We start from the raw sequence: 24,622 nt of genomic DNA, 5'->3' as shown, positions 1-24,622 counted from the left end.
ATGGGTGCAGGATCAGGTCCTAGAATGGAAACAACCATATACCTGCTTTTTTCTCTCATATCCTTCCAACTCAGGACTCATCCCAGGAAGGTGGAGTTACAGGCAGGGGTCAGCACCATCATGTTGCATGACAGACACTTGACAAAATTACCAGACTTAGTGATGGACATTGGCAGGGGGGGAGGGGGAGCGCTCCGGGCTGAGGCAGGGGATTAGGGTGGGAGGGGTGTGGGCTCTGGGCTGGGAGTGTGGGTTCTGGGGTGGGGCCAGAAATGAGGGGTTCAGGGTAAAGGAGGGGACTCCGGGCTGGAGCAGGGGTTTGGGATTCAGGGGGTGAGGGCTCCGGTGCAGGTTCTGGTGTGGGGCCAGGGATGAGGTATTTGGGGTGCAGGAGAAGCCCCAACCACCTTCACCTGGACCCCCCCACAGAGTCCCATTATTGTTGCACCCAGAACCCCCCATGCATCCAGAGCCCCTCACACCCAGATCCCTCCCGAGCCATCCACACCTACATTGTCCCACACAGAACCCTCTCAACCTACACCTGGATCCCCTCCACACTTGGATCCTGTTGGACTGAGCCTGCCTGCCCACACTTGGTGCACCTGGCATGGAGGGGCAGGGCCCTGCAATGTTTCTAGGGCAGGCATGGTCCTTGTGCTGTGCCAGGGTTGGGTGCAACCTCACCACTGAGACCATGTCCCAAGGGGGAGCTGCAAAGTGATCTCCCACCTCTGTAGAGCCAATGGTTTGTGCTCCTTAATGCCATGCTGGAGCCGCCACATTTATTTAACAAATAAAATTTACAGAATTTTGCAGAATTTTAAGATGTGCAGAATTTTTAATTTTTTGGTGCAGAATTTTTAATTTTGGGCGCAGAATTCCCTCAGGAGTAGTCACTTGCAGGTTTAAATTAGTGTAAATTGAAGTCTTTAAACCAGGACTTGAGGATTTCAGTAACTCAGCCAGAGGTTATGGGTCTATTACAGGAGTATGTAGGTGACGTTTTGTGGCCTGCAATGTGCAGGAGGTCAGACTACATGATCATGATGGTCCCTTCTGGCCTTAAAGTCTATGAGAATTCATATGAAAGTGACATTTTTGTACCGAGTCCTTCCCTAAACATGAGACAACCAACAAGATGCTGGCCAGGAACTCAGGAGAAGTGGGATCTATCCTCAGTTCACCACTGATGTGCTCCATGACCTTGGGCAAATCACTTCAACTCTGTGCCTTGGTTCTCTCCCCCCACCCATCTATAAAATGGGTATACTGATACTTACCTCTCTTGTAAAGCACTTTGAGATCTCCTGATAATAAGTATTAAATTCTGATACTGCAATTAGCTCCAAACAACCAGAGCTCTCTGTAGGTGCAGAGGTCATTGCAGGACCAGGGCCTTAGTTAAGTTCACTGCACTTCATAGTCTCAATGGCTATTTTATTTCCCTCTTCTCTCCCCCAACTGTAGTGTCATTTACTTCATTGTGATTCGAACCACATGGATGAAGAGTAAACCTCATGCTGTGATTGTTTCCAACTGTATTGGTGAGTCTAGACTTTAGAGATGGGCCAAAGCCATAAAATTCTGATGTGGATCTTTTAACTTTTGATCCCCTTGGGAGCATCTGAACTCAGAGTCTTGGTATGATCCCAATGTCTACTTATTATTATTATTATTGGAGGGATTATTTTCTTTTAATGGTTGTGTCATAAATATAAAGGGAAGGGTAACCACCCTTCTGTATACAGAACTATAAATCCCTCCTGGCCACAGGCAAAATCCTTTCACCTGACCAAAATGACCAATGAGAAGACAAGTTACTTTCAAGCTGGGGGGACACAAAGGCTCTGTCTGTCTGTGTGATGCTTTTGCCGGGAACAGAAAAGGAATGGAGTCTTAGAACTTAGCAAGTAATCTAGCTAGATATGTGTTAGATATCTGTTTTGTTTAAATGGCTGGTAAAATAGCTGTGCAGAATGGAATGTATATTCCTGTTTTTGTGTCTTTTTGTAACTTAAGGTTTTGCCTAGAGGGATTCTCAATGTTTTGAATCTGATTACCCTGTAAGGTATTTACCATCCTGATTTTACAGAGGTGATTCTTTTACTTTTTCTTCTATTAAAATTCTTCTTTTAAGAACCTGATCGTTTTTTCATTGTTCTTAAGATCCAAGGGTTTGGGTCTGTGTTCACCTATGCAAATTGGTGAGGATTTTTATCAAGCCTTCCCCAGGAAAGGGGGTGTAGGGCTTGGGGGGAAAGACGTCTCCAAGTGGGCTCTTTCCCTGTTCTTTGTTTAACACGCTTGGTGGTGGCAGCAAAGGGTTCAAGGACAAGGCAAAGTTTGTACCTTGAGGAAGTTTTTAACCTAAGCTGGTAAGAATAAGCTTAGGGGGTCTTTCATGCAGGTCCCCACATCTGTACCCTAGAGTTCAGAGTGGGGAAGGAACCTTGACAGGTTGTTTGTACAGATAGGTTAGAAATGAGTTGTGAACAATTTCCTCTTTCCTTGGACAGAGAGCCCATTTTCACTGGGGATAGATGAGGAAAAAAAAGTCAGATCCCCTATTCCCACAAAAGCTTCCATATCTAGAACCAACACTTTTTTAAAAAAGGCATTTGGACAATACTTTTGCTACATTTTGATATGCCTTTGCACTTCTGGATTCCAGTCAGCATCAGAAATACCCAAATGCAAAAGTAACAGAGACCTGTTCTCCTGAGGCTTTCTATCCCTATTCTATAGGCCAAAGAGGCTCCGACTGTTCTGATGTGATTTGGAAAAGTGAGAGTTTTGGGGTAGCTATTTGCTCTGAACCCAAACTACCAGCCACTGAATGTTTCCTACTCACTAGCTGTCACCATCTTACTCATTCCCCTACTCACAACAGTATGTGATATGAAATAATCAATTAACCCTAAAGATTAAGTGGAACCACAGTACTGAGATAGGATGGAGAGCTATGATTTAATAAAACCAAAAATGTGTAGTCAGTGACACCACCTGAACTGAGGTTCCAATTACACATAGGCCTTTGCTGTTTCCAGAGATTTACCTTCAACTCATATTTCAAATGCTGGTATCTCAACTGTTTTTAATTATATTTTATTACAAATTGTAACATAATCTGAATGCCTGGATGGGAGGGGCACTTTATTATTATACCACTCTGATGTGCACACTCTAGGTTACCAATAACAAAATTATGCATTCAAAATTTGAATGCACCTTCTTAATGCTAGCAGATCCCACATTGACATGCATAAATCAGGTAAATTCAGCTATGCAAACTTGAATATGTAAATGTACAGAAGTTTGCCCATTTATACATGCGCAATGAACACTTATGGGCTAGAGTCATGACATGATGGTGCTTCCACAATCAACATTGCATCAGAATATCAAACCTACCAATCACAAAACTTGCAAAGATTTCCCTCCCCTCGGCAAGTCTGAACAGGGCTGGTTTAGATTTCCAGCCACCCCAAATTCAAAATGTAACAAGGCTCAGGTAGCCTGGAAAGAGAAATCTCATCAAAGGGGTATAGTCTCCTTTTTGGGCTAGTCCTTAACTCCCATTATCATATTTAATGTTAATGGGATCTTTCACTGGCTACAAAGCCATCTTGACCCTTTTTACCAGTTACACCAATTATGTAGCCTCAACAAGCTCTTGCTGTAAGAAGTGCAGAAGACAATAATATACAGTGTCCCATTACCAAAGAGATCATTAAAGTTTCACTTCTAAGCTGCGGTTACACAAGACAAGAGGTCAGTTAATAAATATGATCCCAAAATGTGTTTACTATATTGAATGTAATTAATTTTACCTTATAGTTGTCATGGACCCGGATGTAGGTGGTCTGGGCTAGTAGTCAGAGCAGGAGTCAGGTGTAGTGGGCAAAACAGGCATCCAGGTTGGGGAATGAAGCCAAGGGTCTGCACCAGAGTCAACTGCCCATCACCACAGCCAGGGGTCAAGTCAGAATCAGAACCAGGAATCAAAGCTGAGGGTCAGACTAAATGCTAGACCCAAGGGTAAAGCCAGAGTCTGGGTCAGCAGTTGGAGGCCAGGATCAAAGCCAAGAATGATAACTGGTGATGAGATGTAAGGGCAGGAACTAGAGGAGAGATAAGGACCAAGCATGGAGCAGGAGCACAGTAGGAACAGGACCAAAGGCAGGAATGAGGCAGGAACATAGGAAGAATCATGAACAAGGTTGGGTGCAGGAGAACAAGCAGACTCAAATGCAACCACCCCAAGAAATTACCTTGTAGCTCAGAGAAACTTCCTGTCCCCTCTTTTGACTTAAATAGCGTGGTTGGACCAATCAGTGGAGCCAGACAAATACCAGTCAGGACTCCTGTGGGTGGAGCCTTGGCTGAGGCTATAGTCCTACTAGCTTCTTATCCCAGCAGGTTTCAGCAGACACTGGGTGGAGGCCAGGATGTAGAAGCTGTCTGGGGAGGCCTCAGGCTGGGTTCAAAACCTGTGATATCACAATAATAACAAAAGAAAAATGGATAATCACAGTAAATTCATGTATATTATAGTAATCATTTTGGTGTCATTCAATTATAGCACTTGATTTTCCTCTCAGTTACAGTAGTGTGTCTTCCACAGAGTTGCACCTGATTTACACTAGTGTAACTAAGAGACGAGACTCAGGTTCATGGCTTCTAAATTCAAAGCACATTTCATTTCTGAGAAGCTGTTCAACAAAAGTCCTTTGAAATTATTATTAAATAAACATGAATAGGGGAAAATGTATAATTGGTTACCTAAGGGATAAAAAAGAGAAAAGCATTATTTAAGGGAATTGAGAACATAGCTTTTTAAAATTCTTTTTAATAAAATGCATTTAAGAAATGAATAATTGTGTTTTTCAAGGTCTTTTTTTATGACAATTTCTAACATCTTTCACAAAATATTGCACGTAAAGTAGCATTGTTGTTGCTGGGTAAGTGGTTAGCTGGGCCAAGCTTTTCAAAAAGTGACTAGTGATTTGGGGTGGCTCAGTTTTTGGATGCCCTACCTGGGATGCCTTAAATGGGCCTGATTATCAGAATGTGCTGGGTAGAGTTGGGCAGGAAACAGTGTTCCCACTGTGTGAGAGTTTTTGAGATTACAAATGTTGTTCCTGCCCCAAAAATCAGGACAAAAAGTCAAAAATGTTTAATTATAAAACAAAACTAATAATCCAAAGAAAAAAAATATTTGGATTGGGTCAACTGAAATGTTTCATTTTGATAATTTTTAAACGGTTTGTTTAATTTTTGACCTTTTTTATTTTTAAACTTTTTTTTAGTATAAATTAATTAAAATTTCAAAACAAAAACTCGTTTTGAACCAGAAAACAACACTTGACATTTCAAAAATGTCAAAATGGGGATTGATAATTTTGAAACTTTTGTCCAAAAAAGTTTCAAATAGGAAAATACATCACATCTCTGACCCTTTCCTGCAAAGTTTTGGTTTTGACAAATCAGCATTTTTGAAAATTAAAAATGTTTTTCAGAAGATTCCCGTCCAGTTCTAGTGCTGAGCATCTGATGGACGTGGATTTGAATTAGTGGAAGGTTGGCCCGATTCTATAACTCCATTGACCCCTGCATTTCCTGCTAGTTAATTGGGAGTCCTGCGTTTGACCTTTCTCTCTCTTATTTCCCCAGATGGCAAATTCTGTGCCAGCTACACCCATCGAGGGCTCATATCAAAGGCTAAAGTTAAAGCTATCAAGTACAGCATAGTAATTATTCTTGGTAAGTGAAAACCATACAGTTGGTAGCTATACAGGTAAAGAGAATGAAAAGAGCTAGTATAGCTATCGGTAGGAGAGGGAGGCAGGGATGGATAGCTCAGTGGTTTGAGCATTAGCCTGCTTAAACCCAGGGTTGTCAGCTCAATCCTTGAGGGGGCTATTTAGGGATCTGGGGCAAAAATTGGGGATTGGTCCTGCTTTGAGCAGGGGGTTGGACTAGATCACCTCCTGAGGTTCCTTCCAACCCTGATATTCTATGATAACAGTCTGCAGAAGAGAAGAATGAGGGGGGATTTGATAGCTGCTTTCAACTACCTGAGAGGTGGCTCCAGAGAGGATGGTTCTAGACTATTCTCAGTGGTAGAAGAGGACAGGACAAGGAGTAATAGTCTCAAGTTGCAGTGAGGGAGGTTTAGGTTGGATATTAGGAAAAACTTTTTCACTAGGAGGGTGGTGAAACACTGGAATGCGTTACCTAGGGAGGTGGTAGAATCTCCTTCCTTAGAAGTTTTTAAGGTCAGGCTTGACAAAGCCCTGGCTGGGATGATTTAATTGGGGATTGGTCCTGCTTTGAGCAGGAGGTTGGACTAGATGACCTCCTGAGGTCCCTTCCAACCCTGATATTCTATGATTCTATGATTCTAACAGAGGAATTTGACTGACTGTAATCCAGAACTTTGGTTACAATGTATTTATGGAAGAACTGCTCTTTTAGCTATAGACAATATAAATGGCTCATCAGCAAATAGTAAAGATATTTAGAAAGTATGTTTAATTGTGAATGATTTTAACTTGGAATGGTATTTGTCCAGTGTATGTGTATTATTACTTCCACAACGGCACCTGTCTTCATTGTGCTTTACAGACAAATAAAATACAGGTCCCTACCCCAAACTAGTTTCCACCTTTACAAGTCTAAACCTGCACCCCTTGAAGACAATGGCCCACAGGTTCTGGACCTAGGGGTGCTGTCACACCCCTTGGCTTGAAGTGGTTTCCATCATATTCAGGATTTACAGTTTGGTTCATGGCTCTCAGCACCCCAGCCATACACATTGCTCCAGCACCCCTGCAAGGGCCAGATCCTCAGCTGAAATAAGCTGATGAAGCACCATTGACTTCAATGGAACAAAACAGGTTACATCAGCTGTAGATGAGCCCCGAAGTGTCCCTGACTTCAACAGGAGCAGCAGCAGCTCCAGTAGTCACTGCTTAGTTGAGCTTATTGTGTCCATAACATTCAGCAGAATAATTCCAGATCCTCTTCAGAGCTGACTATGGTGCCAGAGTAGCAATAGATAAGGATGGCATTTAACTGCTAAACCTCCTTTTCAGTTGCTTACAGTTTTCCCAGCAAATGACCTTTTAGGCTGCAATTACTGAAGAGTTCCAGTTTGCATCTGCTGTGGATGTGGGTGTAGGTTTGTTGTATTTTTTTTTTCTTTTTTATGACGTGCACACTTCTTCAGTGCGGTCTGAAATAAGAGCATCATTTCATTTCCCATTAGACCATCCATCAGAGCTTAATTTGAATTGGTAAAATGATAAAGAGCTAAGTATTATGAATTATTACATTACACCTCAATATTTACCACGCCTGAGAGAGCCAAATAATCATTTACCGAGAGAGAGCCAAATAATGATTTTTAATGGCAAATGCCTTCTCTATACCACTTATATCACATCCCTGTCTAGTTTCTCATCTTATCCTCACAATTATGTAACTATTGTAATTATATTTTTAAATACATGTATTTTTATATAAATCCAACTACTGGAGATATGTTATATACACATGAACACACTCACTATATATATTCCGTTCACATTTAATGACCAGCTTGGGGTGTGAGGCACTACTCAGAACAAGGAAAGCAAACAAAATCTGACCCTTAATTAATTCACAGATAAATTAGGAGAGAGGTATAAAGGGGACTGGCAAAGAGATCATCCCTGCTGGCATAGCATTGAAAAGGAGAAAGAGGAACTCTACTCTCTTTCTGGAGTTAAACAAGAGCTAAGACTTGTGCAAACATACACACACACACAGACAGGCCCGCTGATGGGGTGGGGGAGAAAGGGGACAATTGCCCAGGGGCCCGGGCAATTTTAAAGGGCCTGGAGGCTCCCGGGTCCCGCCGCCAGCAGTGCAGCGGGGCTAAGGCAGGCTCCTTGCCCACTCTTGCTCCACGCCATGGCTGGCATGTTACTGCAGCCCCTGGGGAGGGGAGGTCTCTGCGTGCTGACTCCAGCTCAAGTGCCGACTCTGCAGCTCCCACTGGCCAAGAACTGTGGCCAATGGGAGCAGCAGGGGGGCGGTGCCTGTGGGAAGTGGCACGTGGACACCCCTTATGCCCCCCGCCTAGTAGCCGCTGACAGAGGGGTGTGCCAGTTGCTTTCAGGAGCCGCCCTAGGTAAGCGCCGACCCTCTCCTGCACCCCAACCCCCTGCCCCAGCCTAGAGCCTGCACTCCACACCCGCTCCCGCACCCAAACTCCCTCCCAAAGCCTCCACCCCTCCCTCCCAGAGCTGGCACCCCTCACCCTGTCCTGCACCCAAACTCCCTTCCAGAGCTCGCACCCCTCCTGTACCCCAACCCCTGACCCAGGCTGGTGAAAGTGAGTGAGGGTGGAGGAGAGTGAGCAACGGAGGGACCTCAGGGAACAGGCGGGCAGGCGTGGGGCAAGGCTCTTTGGATTTGCGTGATTCAACAGTTGGCAACCCTCCCAGGCGGGCACATGGAAGCCCTGGCTGTGCCGGAAGAGTGTGACCAGCAGCGCAACCGGCAGCTCGCTGGGCACCAGCCAGTGCAGACGCAGCACCACACTGCCCAAATGTCAGGAGGACCGCATCCATGCGGGCATGGCTTGTGCGTGCATGGGGACCCACTGACTGTTCTGCCCTGGGCTCTGGAATTGCTGTCGGGGGGCCTGCACACAGAGCTAGATGTTAGAATGAAAGTTCCACATGAACTTATTTGCAGAGGAAGGATTTTAACTTGCACTGTAAGGGTAGAGCCCAGAGGATGACTTTACTAGAAGGTGATGTAGTGGAAACACACTGAGTTTTGATCTCTATGATATAAGCTCAACTCCTTTGTAGAATGAGATTTTCTACTTTATCAAAGTATCATCTGACCTCATCCTCAAAGGAAACCTGCACAACACTTTCCAAAGACAAGCCCGGGAGTTTAAATTCATAACTTTGATAGACACTAAAAGTCAGGGACTGAATAGAGATACTGAGTTTATGGCTTATTATAATAATTTGTAACCCACTTAACAACTTCCCTCCCACCCCCCCATCCCCCATCCATTTCTTTCCTCCCTATGACTGTAGGGATGTTAACAGGCCACTTCACCTTGAATGGTTCCTTGAAATGTGTGTTAACTGCTTATGCTAAACAATCTGTTCCATCTTGTATTGAGCTGTGACACTCTGATTAAGTTTCCTAGACATGAAGAACAGATCTGTGTAAGTTCAAAAGCTTGTCTCTCTCTCACCAACAGAAGTTGGTCCATAAAAAAGTATTACCTCACCCACCTTGTCTCTCCTTACCCTCAGTCATTTAAAAAGAACTCTGGATGTTTAATATCACCCTCCCTCCGCCCCCATACAAGGAGGTAGTTGATGGATGTGTATGGCTGTGGCTCCATTGGCTACAACTCTTCTCATTTATCTGATCTGCCCCCATCTCTCTCTGCATAGACCTACATGGTTATCTCAGATTTCTGCTCTGTAGTGTGCAATCATCTACTTACCCACTTCCCGAACAATGGAACTCTGCTGGTGGCACCTGCGTTCAGAGCCTTCCACAGTCCTTGCTTGTGGTGAAGTCTTTTGGACTTCATGAGCGAATGTCGGATTTATGTATTACCATTTAAATTAACAAGCACACTGGAGGATTAAATGGTTGACATTGTCTGGTTTGAGATCTCGTTTGGAGATATTTACACCCCATGGTGTTCCTGATTAATATATGCGGCATGCATGATTCACGCATAAAAAGAGACTGTGAAAGAGACTGTGAAAACTTCGACTTCATTTTCCACTGTTCTATCTGCTGTGACTAAGAAGTGCAGACATCTGGGAAGCAGGGGGCGAGGAGAGAAAAGTTTAGCTATCTGATTCAATGCTAGAAGCATGCTGATTGCCCAGATGGGAACAGTGAGCTTTCCCTACCTCACAGCATAGCGGAGGTCTTGGGGCAGGTGTTGTTCTGCATTCATTTCCCAGGGAAACAAAAGGATATTAGTGGAATGATGACACTGACATTGCACGGAGATAAATAAAGGCTGCAGCACACAGGGCTTGTGATTAGCCGCAGTGCCACACAGGAAGACAATTGTAGCCATTTACTTATAGAGCTGACACCCACGCCCGCATCTGCAGATGGGTATTTTCATGGTAGCATACTCAGAGATCTACCTACCATTTCTCTTCAAGCTCAGCTTTTATACTGACTTATTTTGTGGAAATAACTACGCTGTAGTTGCTTGTTTAGTGCTGGCATTTGCAATGACCAAAAACAAATGTCTGAATCCTGCTTTTCACAGGAACAGGATCACAGCCTTTTCTTTTTTAAACTCATCTGTGTGGCGATAAAAGAAAGCCTCTGTTCCAGTCTACTGCCACTACAAGGCTGTCCATAACAGCTGCTAATCTTACTGAATGTTGAAGCTCATGCTCATTAAAAATGTCTGACTAGGATTTTCAAAGGAGCCTCAGCGAGAAAGGTACATAAATCCCTTTGTACCATAGGTGTTGACTCCATGGGTGCTCCAGGGCTGGAGCACCCACAGAAAAAAAAAATTAGTGGGTGCTTAGCACCCACTGGCAGAACAGAGGGGTTGAGCACCTCCGGGGCCCAGAGGAAGCCAGAGCCTGTGCTTTGTACTTCAATGGATGCTGGGAATTGGGGGTTAATGCCCAGCATTTATTTTTATATATATATATATATATATATATATATATATATATATATATATATATATATAAAAATAAAAGGAAAGCAGTTTGCACATTCCTTGTGTAACCCTTCTGCCAGGCCAAGTTGATAGCAGCAAGGGCCGGGTTCAGTACACAGGGGTTCCCTCTCATCAAAGCAAATGCAAAACTGGCTCGAGCCCCCACCCAGTGACCTGGGAAAATCTTACACACCCCCTGGGCGCCTCAAAGAGGCAATACTTCCCCTCTCGCAAGCACAGAGTCTCAGTGTAGCAGAGAATCTTTAATAACATGAGGTAAACGACATCAGCATTAAATTGGGGAAACACCACAACTAGTGTTCATTAACCAAACCATGAGCAAAGACCCACCCCAGCAAATTGGGCCACATCCTTTCCCTCGGGTTCTTGAGTCCAGAACCCAAACGTCTCTTGAGTCCAGCAATCCACAAATCACCCAAAGTCCAAAAAGTCCAGCCCCAGAGTTCAAAAGTTCATCTGCATAGTGTTACTCCCCAGTCTGGCTAAAATGTGCCTGTGTGTGGGGGAAAGAGGTAAGGGGCACCTTACGTGTCCTGAAGCTGACGGCCCCACAGGGCTCTGCTCTGCTCCGCTGTCTCACGACCGGCTCCGCTCTGCACAGCTCGCTGTCTCACGAACACTCCTCTCCGCCATCTCATGAACAGCTCTGCTCAGCTCTCCTCGCTGTCTCACGAACGGCTCTACTCTGCACAGCTCACCTCGCCGTCTCACGAACACTCCACCAGCCTATCCACGAACAGCACCACTGCACTCTAGATCTTCCGGCTCCGTCCACTACTTGACACGGTGCTCAGTGATTCCAGCTCTCAGTGATTTCAGCTCATAGTAGTGGGAGCCTTAGTGCTGGTGCACCATAAGGCCAAAGTGAATTCAGCACAGTACCTGTAGCAAGACTCTTAATAGACCCAAAATTAGCTCTGACATTCCACAGTGGAGAGAGACAGAGGTGCAATTGGTGTTTCAGGCCCTCACAAAGGGGCCCACACCACCAGGTACTAATACCTGTCTCAAGTCTCTCTCAATTCACAGAGTTTTGGAACCCATGTCCCTTGCCTAGCGAGTGCTACTTACTTGATGGTGAGTCCCTCCATCATAACAAAAGGCCAAGTACAGTTCCAAGCACAGTTCCCATAATCAGGGTAATAACAATTTATTCTTCCCGCCCCAATAACAGAGACACTGGGGATCCCACAACAGCCAAAGTGACCATTTGGGCAGTTATGGCCTCATCCTAGGCGGGGTGCGTGTGCCTATGCAAATGAGATCAGCCCCTGAAGTTCTTTTCCACAACTTGCCACACCTCACCACCAGATGTCAGGGTGGAGCTCATTCTGACTCTGCTTACACTTGCATATCTTTAATGTGCTCAGACAAGTGTCAGCTGAGAAATACAACAACATTCCAAGGTGGCAAAATGTGGGCTCAGGATATGCCCTTGAGGGCAGGTCTACACTTAACACACTGCCGTGGCACAGCGGCACCAGTGCAGCTACGCCTCTACAGCATTTCAGTGAAGACGCTGCTACGCCAATGGGAGCAGCTCTTCCATCGGTGGAGTTAATCCACCTCCATAGCTATGTCGATGGGAGAAGGTCTCCTGTTGACTTAGCACTGTCTGCACCGGTGCTTAGGTGGGTATAACTGCATCGCTCTGGAGTGTGGAATTTTCACACCCCTGAGCAATGGAGTTATACCAATGTCCGTTTTTGGTGTAGATCTTGCCTGAAATAACATTGCTTTGTTTTGAAGTATTCCTGGACATCGGGCAGTGTTCTCTTTTCTGAGCCCACAGCTAAACAAGCATTCACAGCCAGTGAGTGATATTCTGTAGGGGTGAATTCCCCATTCCAATGGCTCCACATAAATCTTGACTTAGCACACTTTGTGTGGGGGGCACGACATGGGGGCTGGGTAGGACAGAATCCATTCCCCATCCTGTGGGCAGGGCAAGAGGTAATTTTGTAGCCTGTTAATATCTGCTGTGGCAGATATTCTGGACTGGAACAGGGGCCATGAACCATGCATGTAACATTATTGCAACCCTCCCTCTTCTTCCCCAAATCCTGCTTTTGGGGATGGCCTATGCTGAACTGGCACAGAGTCCTCCCATGCATTCATTCTGTAGCACCTGCCAGACACTGTGCAGAACTGCAGTAAGTCTGCTGTGGTTTGGAGTGAGAGTGCAGAAGAGAGTCCTGTCTCTTACCCTACGTGCATTTTGTTAACATAGTGCGGTTAACAAGGAGTTAGTTAGTGACTGAGTTTACACTGGCTGTTAGCACAGGGGAGCATTCGCACAGCCATTCACTGTATGTGATGATGTTTTAATCGGCTATCTATTTATCCTTATGATTATATTTTAGTTGTGTAGCTCTCTCATAATGCCTAGATGTGTCTAGGGGGACCACTTTATGAATACACTTACTGGAAGAATCACAATATATTATGGTTATTACAATAAAAATAAAGGAGCAGATATATGAAGATCTAATAACTAATCCCTTAACTAGGACTTTTTAAATAGGGAGAGATGTGTGTGTGATCAAACATATATGTGGCCAATCTGTTTTATGGTAATCTTCTTAAATACTCACCCCATCTAACTTTAGCATTTTAAATCTCCCTCTCACTTTTGCAGCATTTGTACTCTGCTGGAGCCCTTACTTTCTCTTTGATATCCTGTACGACTTCAAAGTACTCCCTGAGACCAACGAATGCTTCTATGCATCTGTGATTATTCAGAATCTACCATCTTTAAACAGTGCCATTAATCCCCTCATCTACTGCATCTTCAGCAACAGCCTTTGCCATCGGGTATTGCTTCATTATTGCAGTAGCTGCTGTATATCTCCTATCCTTTTCCCCTTAAAAAAACTGAAATAAAATAAAATAAAAGGGAGGGGGGGCATAAATACAATTTTTAAACTTTACCAATTGTGTGTAGATAATTCTATTTTTTTTATATTTTAATTTTTACCTTTTATTTTATTTAGGAAAAGAAGAGCAAGAAACTTAGGGAGAACTTTCAGAGACCAAACTGATGGGCAGAAGATGCACGCTCTGTCCAAGCCCGAATACATCGAGAGTGCAAGTATCAAGACCCCCGCTAGTACTGCCTGGAGAATGCTGACATCTCATTCTTGCTCTATAGCATATGGATTTCAGAATGGCATTGCAAATTCTTTCACTGAACACCCTATGGGCCAAATTCAGCCCTGGGATAAAGGAAAGTTGCGTGTTCTTATGCCAAGCCTGCATTTAACCCTCTATTTCCAGAGAAGCTGTATCCAAGTACAGCTTGTATCCAAGTGGTGTACCTGAATATCAGGATTTTCTATCTGTTTTTAAAGATTATCTTGTTGAAGCTTGTCATAAATATAAAGGGAAGGGTAAACACCTTTAAAATCCCTCCTGGGCCAGAGGAAAAACCCTTTCACCTGTAAGGGGTTAAGAAGCTAGGAGAACCTCACTGGCACCTGACCAAAATGACTAATGAGGAGACGAGATATTTTCAAAAGCTGGAGGGGGGAAATAAAGGCTCTCTCTCGATCTGTGTGATGCTTTTGCCGGGGACAGAACAGGAATGGAGTCTTAGAACTTAGTAAGTAATCTAGCTAGATATGCGTTAGATTCTGATTTCTTTAAATGGCTGAGAAAATAAGCTGTGCTGAATGGAATGTAGATTCTTGTTTTTGTGTCTTTTTGTAACTTAAGATTTTGCCTAGAGGGATTCTCTATGTTTTGAATCTGATTACCCTGTAAGGTATTTACCATCCTGATTTTACAGGAGGTGATTCTTTTTACCTTTTCTTCTATTAAAATTCTTCTTTTAAGAATCTGATTGCTTTTTCATTGTTCTTAAGATCCAAGGGTTTGGGTCTGTGTTCACCTATGCAAATTGGTGAGGATTTTTACCAAGCCTTCCCCAGGAAAGGGGGTGTAAGGTTTGGGAGGATTTTGGGGGGAAAGACATTTCCAAACGGGCTTTTTCCCAATTATATACCTGTTAGACGTTTGGTGGTGGCAGCGATAAAGTCCAAGGGCAAAAGGTAAAATAGTTTGTACCTTGGGGAAGTTTTAACCTAAGCTGGTAAAAGTAAGCTTAGGAGGTTTTCATGCAGGTCCCCACATCTCGTACCCTAGAGTTCAGAGTGGGGAAGGAACCTTGACAAAGCTACATACAATTACCAGCTGATGTAACTGGTAAAGAGCATTTAGAGCTAATTACAGACATTATTTAATACATTTGCAATGAAGCATCGGCATCATCTCAACTCAGCCCATACCACCTTCAATTTAATTTATTGGTGAGATTTTCGTTTCTTTATATATCACGATTTATGACATGTACAAAAAGGTGGCGGGGGAGGGGGGTAATTAGCGCATCAAAATCATCAGGGGATATAAGCTGGTGTAGCACTGTTGAAGCTTTGGAATGCCACTGATTTACAACAGCTCTTGATCTTGCCCCACCTGTTTAAGTAAGAGCTAGTGCAATATTTGTAAAACTACACCAGTGCAGATGGCTTACATTGTTAAAAAAAATAGGGAAGCCTCTGAATTGCAATGTAAAGCCAGATCCCCAAAACACCTCTGTGAGTAGTCTCAGTGAAATCAACAATTCATATCAATATTACTGTTTGCCAAAGGTTGTATTTAGTACAAGTGTTCACCTTTAACAAATGATGAATTGCCTTCAGCAACTAAAGAACTTTACCTCAGTCTTTGCTGTATGCTAGGTACTCTCTATAGCAAATATGGGGCCATTTATGTAATACTGCATATAAAGAGCTAATATTATCTATCCACTGTATCAAAGGCAAAATTAACACTAGCACCTACATGTTACAAACCTGGGCGATATGGAATAGGATACCATTGCTGTCATTCTTGCATACCTTTGGGTCATTTTAGTAAATGCACTAGGTAAGCACAGTAATACTATATTGAGCTTGGCTCTCTCTCATCTGTGGACGGTAGTGCCAGTTTTCACAGCGCCTTTCATTCATTTACTCTATGCACTACTGTTTATGCTGCCGGCCTTGCCTGCATTTCTGTTGTTGCTGCTCCCACACACATTCTTGAAAGTGAATGTACCAGTGATGTGATATTACAGTCGTGTTACCCACATATAAATCCTTTTCAGGATAAGCTCTCTATAGCCCATCTATATTTTAAAGATTCCTCTTTTAACTATGGCTAGGGATGGAGGGAAAAAAATTATAGCCTGCTCACATCTTCATCCTACCCAAACAGCTGACTCTAAATATTTATTCAGGTTTAGACTGGTTCCAATTTAAATTAATTCCCCCTTCTTCAGCCCTCTGACTCCAAGCATGAATGTGGTTCCCACCCTTTTACCTTTAAACACCACCTAGTTTCCTTCCACCTCATGAACCTCTGATAAACCCCAAACTCCCTCCTCTTCCAACCTGAGATCCCCACAGTATGCCTGTTCTTGCACTGCTGTGTCTTTGGAGTTCCCAGTGTAGGATGCAGCATCTCTCTCTCTGCTTGTCCTAGGCCATCAATACATTGAAACTATTGTATGCATTCTAAAATGTGCTGTGCACCCTGGAGTGCAAAAACAGGAGAATCTTCAAATGTAGGATGAAGAGGAGAGGGATGAATTGAAGGGATCTAAAGTGTAAGATCATTGGGACAGAGATTGTTTTCTTTGTGTTAGTATAGTGCTAACACAATGGGGATCTGACCTATTTAGAACCTTTAGACACTGCTGTGATGGAAGAACATAAGAAAGGCCATACTGGATCAGACCAATGATCCATCTAGCCCATTGTCTCTGATAGAGAACTTATCAAGTGACCCTGCTGTCCACTCCCAGCTTCTGGCAGTCAGAGATTTAGGGACACCCAGAGAATGGGGTTGTGTCTCTGACCAGCTTGACTAATAGCTACTGATGGACCTATCCTCCATGAGCTTATCTAATTCATTTTGGAACCAGTTATACTTTTAGCCTTTACAACATTCTATGGGAAAGCGTTCCTCTGATTGACTGCATTGTGTGAAAAAGTACTTCCTTATGTTTGTTTTAAACCTGCTGCCTATTAATTTCCTTGGTGACCCCTGGATCATGTGTTATGAGAAGGAGTAAATAACACTTCCCTATTCACTTTCTCCACATCATTCATGATTTTATAGACCTCTATTATATCCCCCCTTAGTTGTCTTTTTTCTAAGCTGAACAGTTCCAGTCTTTTTAATGTCTCCTCATATGGAAGCTGTTCCATACCCTTAATCATTTTCGTTGCCCGTCTCTATATCTTTTCCAATTCAAATATATCTTGCCTGAGATGGGGCAACCAGAATTGCATGCAGTATTCAAATTGTGGGCACACCACGGATTATATCGTGGCATGATAATATGTTCTGTTTTATTATCTATCCCTTTCCTAATGGATCCTAACATTGTTAGCTTTTTTGACTGCTGCTGCAAGATCTATTGGAAGGTTACAGATAAGGAAATTGTCATTAAAGGAACCCAGAGAATGGGGAGGAGCAAGGGGACTATTGGCGAATTACAAGGAAGGAGGCAGAAGTCAAACTCTATTAATTAGAGGATCATGGGGAAGTGTGGGGGTGGAGCCTCAAAGTTAAGATAAACTTGAAAAATTAACTTTTCATGGTTCAGTCTTGTTAAATCCAGGACTAGGCCATAGACTGTAATCCACCATGTTTCCATCATTAAGAATTCCCTTCCATGAACTCTCAGGGAATCTTCCTTCCTTAGTTTTCTCAAATGCAAAGCTCACTGCTGTCTTACTGATTTAGCTGGTGGGCTAGATATACTGATTTCAATATTTATTTTGGTGTAAGGCATCATAAAATGTTTGCATGATACTGTAATCTGATCAGTTCTATTGCACTGTATATTGTACTATAAATTCTGATCCGAGTTTATTTCTCCTTCTCCAAGATTTGCACTCCTATATAAGTGGGATGTGTTTAAATAGTTCATATGAGTTTTTATAATCCTTTACAGCTTGCTCCCTGCAAAGAAACCTGAATAAATCTTATTTGCTTATGTGTATTACAGTAGTCTTTTTTTTTAAACTAGGAGGTACAAGACATCTTATTTATGGTTTATATGTTCTTGTGAGACCATGATAATCAATCAGAATATCCTTTCCATAATTAAAAAGCTCAGTTAAATCTTGTTTTTTGCCACATGATTAATTAAAACAATGAAGCTACACAATTCCTCATAACAGAGTCACTTTAGAGAGACTGCATGTAAGGATTAGATAATATTTCCTATTTTCAGTTATTTACAACCTTGGGGGGCGGGGGAGTGGACATTTTTCAGGCTGAACTTGGCCTTAGCCTGGGAGGTTTTGTTTGTTTCTTTTCTGATATAAACAAACACATTTTCTACTTTTAAATTCTTAGCACATTTTAGAAATATATTATCAACATTTCAGATATTCTGAGGGGCCCAGGGAAAGTCAAACAGATTTTCATTTGACAAATTAATTTAAGCCCCCAGTCTTCAAACACTTACACTTGTGCTTCACTTTAAGCACATAAACAACTCCCATTAAAATTAAGCACCTGTGTAAGTGGTTGCAAGCTCTGGGCCTCAGTCTTTATCTGAAACCAAACACAATTCCATAATCATTATAGCTGAAGGCCTCCCAAGTAGTTAAAAATAGCAATACCACCTTTCTCTTGGGCCAGGTCTACCCTTTCAGCGCTGCAACGCGTCTGGTGACAACATTCTATGCCAACATTCTAACCCATCGGCATAAAAAAACCCACCTTGGTGAATGGCAGAACTGTGCACATGAGTGATTGTGTCCATGTAACTTATGTTGCTTAGGATGTTATGCCGACATAGGGTGTAGAGTAGACATAGCCTCCCAGACAGGTCTTTCTTTTTTATTTTTCTTTGGTGCGTGTGTGTGAGTGGGCTGCTACTCTGAAAAAAGACAGATTGTAACTGATTATAAGTGATAGCAAACAGATCAAAGCAGATCACCTAGCAAATAAACAAAAAACACAAACTAAGTCTAACACACTAGTTAGAATGAATATGAACTAGCAGTTTCTCAGCCTGAGAGATGATGCAAGCAGGCTGCAGATTCTTAAGGGACAAGCTGCATTTGCTTTACAGCTTGGAATCCCCAGGTGTTTCATACACAGGCTAGAAATCCCTTTAGTCTGGGTCCAGCACTTCCCCCAGTTCAATCTTTGTTTGTCAGGTGTTTCCAGGAGTTTTCTTGCGTGGGGAGTGAAGAACCCCCTATTATGTCACTTCCTGCCTTATACAGCTTTTGCATATGGTAGGAACCCTTTGTCCCAAACTCAGTTTGTGGAAAAACACTGACATCCCAAGATGGAGTCCAGAGTCATGGGGCCTTGCAGAGTCATAGCAGCCATTACTTATGGGCTTTCTGGAGCATTCTCAGGAAGGCTCACCAGGTGGGAGATAAGCTTCTCCTAAGGCCTACTGTTTTCCCTAATGGCTCATTACCGTAAATAGGCCCTTCTCAACCAGATATCTAGATGGAAAACATCTTGTCTAGTGGGTGTCAACAGATGTAACTGCATTTGATATAGAGATACATAATCAATATTCAAAACTTCAGATACAAAAATGATACATGCATACAAACAGGATATTCATATTGAGCAAATCATAACTTTTCCAATGATACCTCACATGACCTATCTTGTACAAAATGCATCATAATTATGCCATAATCATATCATAGCTATAAACACTATGGGGTGCAGTGTCACAGGGGTTTCTTTAACTCTCTCTTCCTGGGGGAATTTTTCTGTGTGTCTGAATTGTTACAGACATAGTTGCTTACTGATATTTTGAAATAAATTACCAAAATAACTGAAAGTGGTGTGATTACATAGTGTTATTTTGACAAATAAAATATGAAGAATTCTGCAGAATTTTAAAATATTGTACACAGAATTTTTAATTTTTTGGTGCAGAATTCCCCCAAGAGTAAAATTGGGCCTACTATTACTGGAATTTAATAAAGTTCCTCATATTTTAGCACAATAATCTTTACAGGTCATTTTAAAGAGTTTAGTTTGTTACCCAGGGTTTTCAGAACCCAAAGCAGTAGTAACTTCACTGTTTCTCTCCAGGTGGCATCAGGAATAAAATAAATCGGAACACAGCACTTCCGTCTGATAAATGATGAATACAAGCAAGCATGCTCTTATCTAAAACTACTATTTATTAGATTTTAAGCACACATACACGGTTTAGGACATCACAGATATAGTTACCCACAGTCTGAGATGGTTTCAAGTAATCACCAGCCAGGCTTCCCGGGACCCTCTTTCCATCCAGCAGATGCAGAGTTTAGATATCAGCTCCTTGCCCAAAGAAAAGCTCCCTCGGACTGCTCCAAGGTATTTACTATTATCTAATCTATAACTCTAACAAAGCACATAACCTATAGTGACTTCTAATGGGTCAGTATAATAACCTCTATTGGGTCACCAATTCTCCTAATTTCAAATTAACAATTATCTCAAAACAGTTCTAGTGTTTCTAGCCAGAACAACAACATATCAGGGGCACCTATAACCAAGGTCGCTATTCACTCACTATCTTCATAACTTCTGTCAAGGTTCCTTTCCCACTCTGAACTCTAGGGTACAGATGTGGGGACCTGCATGAAAGACCCCCTAAACTTATTCTTACCAGCTTAGGTTAAAAACTTCCCCAAGTTACAAACTTTGCCTTGTCCTTGGACCCAATGGTGCCACCACCAAGCGTGTTAAACAAAGAACAGGGAAAGAGCCCACTTGGAGACGTCTTCCCCACAAAATATCCCCCAAAGCCCTACACCCCTTTCCTGGGGAAGGCTTGATAAAAATCCTCACCAATTTGCATAGGTGAACACAGACCCAAGCCCTTGAATCTTAAGAACAATGAAAAAGCAATCAGGATCTTAAAAGAAGAATTTTAATTAAAGAAAAAGTAAAAGAATCACCTCTGTAAAATCAGGATGGTAAATACCTTACAGGGTAATCAGATTCAAAACATAGAGAATCCCTCTAGGCAAAACCTTAAGTTACAAAAAAACACAAAAACAGGAATCTACATTCCATTCAACACAACTTATTTCATCAGCCATTTAAACAAAAGGAAATCTAACGCACATCTAGCTAGATTACTTACTAAGTTCTAAGACTCCATACCTGTTCTGTTCCCAGCAAAAGCATCACACAGATGGACAGACCCTTTGTTCCCCCCTGCCAGCTTTGAAAGTACCTTGTATCCTCATTGGTCATTTTGGTCAGGTGCCAGCGAGGTTATCTTAGCTTCCTAACCCTTTACAGGTGAAAGGCTTTTGCCTCTGGCCAGGAGGGATTTTAAAGGTGTTTACCCTTCCTTTTATATTTATGACAACTTCTATCCCATCCTCCCATTCTGATTAACAAATTACAGCTGTCTGACCTTGCCTCACAAAGGCCTAAGATTTCCTTAGCTATGTGATGTTTGGTTTTCAGCTGGCAGTGGCTGAACATACAAAATGTCTGATTGCAGTACTGTTAAGTTCTGGGGTACACACAAGAATGTCAAATTCTGGGGTAACAAGTTAATTTTTCATCATCTTTACAAAAATAAACAGTCAGTTTTCAACAAGACTCTCTACTGAAAGTACAGGAATTAGTAGGCTGAAAAATGACAATATTGTGAAAGGCAGTTAGGTCAAGCTTTTCTAATGTGATTCGTGATTGGGGGTAACACCAACATGAGCTTCAACAAGGACAAGTGCAGAGTCCTGCACTTAGGATGGAAGAATCCCATGCACCGATACAGACTAGGGACCGAACGGCTAGGCAGCAGTTCTGCAAAAAAGGACCTAGGAGTTACAGTGGATGAGAAGCTGGATATGAGTCAACAGTGTGCCGTTGTTGCCAAGAAGGCCAATGGCATTTTGGGATATCTAAGTAGGGGCATTGCCAGCAGATCGAGGGACGTGATCATTCCCCTCTATTCGACATTGGTGAGGCCTCATCTGGAGTACTGTGTCCAGTTTTGGGCCCCACACTACAAGAAGGATGTGGAAAAATTGGAAAGAGTCCAGCGAAGGGCAACAAAAATGATTAGGTGACTGGAACACATGACTTATGAGGAGATGCTGAGGGAACTGGGATTGTTTCGTTTGCGGAAGAAAAGAATAAGGGGGGATTTGATAGCTGCTTTCAACTACCTGAAAGGGGGTTTCAAAGAGGATGGATCTAGACTGTTCTCAGTGGTAGCTGATGACAGAACAAGGAGTAATGGTCTCAAGTTGCAGTGGGGGAGGTTTAGGTTGGATATTAGGAAAAACTTTTTCACTAGGAGGGTGGTGAAACACTGGAATGCGTTACCTAGGGAGGTGGTGCAATCTCCTTCCTTTGAGGTTTTTAAGGTCAGGCTTGACAAAGCCCTGGCTGGGATGATTTAGTTGGGGATTGGTCCTGCTTTAAGCAGGGGGTTGGACTAGATGACCTCCTGAGGTCCCTTCCAACCCTGATATTCTATGATTCTATGAAATACCTTAAAGGGACTTGGTCTTCAGAGAATGGGTTGCATCACTTTCTGAAAAGCTGGCCTCTTTAAGGTGTCTGAAGTTAGGCAGTAAATCACTAGTCACTTTTGAAAATCTTGGCCATATCACTTTTTATGATGAGGGTGCAGTGGAATTAACTTTATCTGCCACTACAGCCAGCCCACAACAGAGCATATCATGTGTTCTCTGGAATGGGCACAATGCAAAGAGGGGCCTAAGGGGGCCCAGAACCCCCTTGGGAATAGATGAAAATCAGGGTTCAGGGCAGAAGCTGCAATGGGTCCACCTAGCCCTGCTTGAGGCTGTCCAGGGCTCAAATGCTTCAGAGCTGCATCGCTCAGGCGTCTGCACACAACACTCAGCTCTGGTGGCCCTCGGTGCTTCCCTTTGGCTGGGTGGCTCCATGGCACAGGCATTGTGGTGTGGGACTGTGCACCCTGGGCCTGCCTGCAGCTGATCCAGCCCAGCATAGAGCCACGGAGTGAGGCTGGGCTGCTGTGGTTCCTCTGCAGCTGCGAGGGGGGCTGAGTCTACAATGCAGAGCTGCTGGAGGATACAGGCTGCTGATCCAGCAGGGAGACCCCATCTTTGACGTGGGGACCCCAGGCAGGGAGTGATGGGTAGGGCCTGGGCCTGATGGGGGCTCAACAACAGGATTATGGTTAGAAGGGAAAACCCTTCTTACTTATAATTCTGTGCAATGAGCCAACTCCATGACGTGCTCAGCCCCAGAGAGATACTCCCCCCCTCCAATCAGCACTTTCTGGGCATTCTCCTTAGGAAAATTCTGGTTGTGCCCCTGCTCTGGAAAACATCATAAAAATGGGAGAACTGCTAAAGGACTGCCAAAAATCATGATCATGTTCAGCCTTTGTAAAAACAATAGTAAAACAAATCATTGCACTCTATTTTGTTCCAAAGGATTATATATATATTCAACAGAAAAAATTAAACTAATGCAGGAAACTTCATGTTTAAAACAAACCGCCACGATATTTTCTGCTTCCATAAGCAGGAATTTTAGATTGTTTATAAACACGGTTGGTCTTTGAAACATGACTGATTTAGAATTTGAATTCACCTTTTACCTTGCACTAAAAACTGCTGCATTTCCTTGAACAGATGCAATTTATCTTTTTACACAACATTCAATTTAGAGAAGAGTTATGCTAGGTGAATGGTCCATCGGATACACTTTTGTCATATTGTTGGTGACATCTTAGTCTAAGTATAACAATTTCTATCTGTTTACACACCCAAACACAGATGGCTGATTTCACATACTGTCCAGGGTATGGTGGTAAATAACCCCTCAGTGGGAGCAGGATTGGGACCAAAGTGCATGATACACAGACATGGCAAACAGTCCTGCAATGAGGTCCATATGTGCAAATCCCTGTGCCTGCACGGAGCTTCATTTACGTCAACACAGCTCCATGGGAACACAGCAATCTGCCTGCATGGGGCTCAATACAAGATCAGGATCATTAGAGAAAAGCCCCTCTTTAATTGAATCATTGTTGTTTACTGAGGTATTAAAATAAAGCAAGGAAGGAATTTTTCTCTGTAAGTAATAGCTGTGCACAACAGGTGAAATGTGTCATGAGGCTGGTTTTACCTTTTCTGAAACTTGTTAGTGGCTACTTCCAGAGGTAAGACACTGAACTAGATGAACCATTAGCTTGTTCTGGAATGGAAATATGTGGCTATAAAGCCTGACATTAAAACTATCAGGTCACAGCAAAGCTTCAGCAGAACATCTAGAAACTGATCTTTTCTATGTTCAAATCATCAGTAAAATAAACTCTTATTCTTTGCTGCCTCATTCCCTCACCCCCACATAATACCAGACAGTAAAAAAAACCCTACTGTTTAACATTAAAAGTATATGCCACAATATCAAAATTATCCCACAGCAGTGATCTTTAAAAAACTAACTAGTTACAGTCAAGTATTAAGGGGCATTTGCCACAATAGTAAATTAATAAACACTCATGGTTTTATGAAATGGTGACTAAGAACCTGTAATCCTCCATACGTTATTCATTACATGGTTGGAGAACAGTATGTACTGGAAACTAGTGGCTAATACTAAACAAACATATATGTACATGAGCCAAAGGAGGCAAAGATTAAATAGAATCATGATGTATTTAAAGTTTTGGATCTTTCAAAATTCAACACACAGACAATTTAATATAAGTCATATTCCCTAGATCACCTTGTGACGTTCCCCTCTGGTGTTATCTGGACCGGTGATCTGCTTGGCCTCTCCAATCCTTGACTCTGGGAGCCAGCCTTACCCTGCTCTGCT

The 24,622-nt window shown here is 42.8% G+C and overlaps 1 protein-coding gene across 1 annotated transcript in view; it reads left to right on the top strand.

The window, feature by feature from the left end:
- The window catches only part of NPSR1 (neuropeptide S receptor 1), a 43,470-nt gene extending 29,396 nt beyond the window's left edge, over nt 1-14,074 (top strand). Inside the window, exons 3-6 of the mRNA XM_077808723.1 lie at nt 1,471-1,547; nt 5,677-5,766; nt 13,392-13,572; nt 13,747-14,074. Of these exons, the coding sequence (XP_077664849.1) occupies nt 1,471-1,547; nt 5,677-5,766; nt 13,392-13,572; nt 13,747-14,074 (676 nt within the window). The remainder of the gene's footprint in view (nt 1-1,470; nt 1,548-5,676; nt 5,767-13,391; nt 13,573-13,746) is intronic.
- Nucleotides 14,075-24,622: the final 10,548 nt, after the last annotated feature.

This window comes from Eretmochelys imbricata, chromosome 2, assembly GCF_965152235.1.
Source record: "Eretmochelys imbricata isolate rEreImb1 chromosome 2, rEreImb1.hap1, whole genome shotgun sequence".
NCBI classification, from domain to species: domain Eukaryota; kingdom Metazoa; phylum Chordata; order Testudines; family Cheloniidae; genus Eretmochelys; species Eretmochelys imbricata.
The sequence above is the reverse complement of the archived record's forward strand: the minus strand, read 5'-3'. Positions and strand labels throughout refer to the sequence as shown.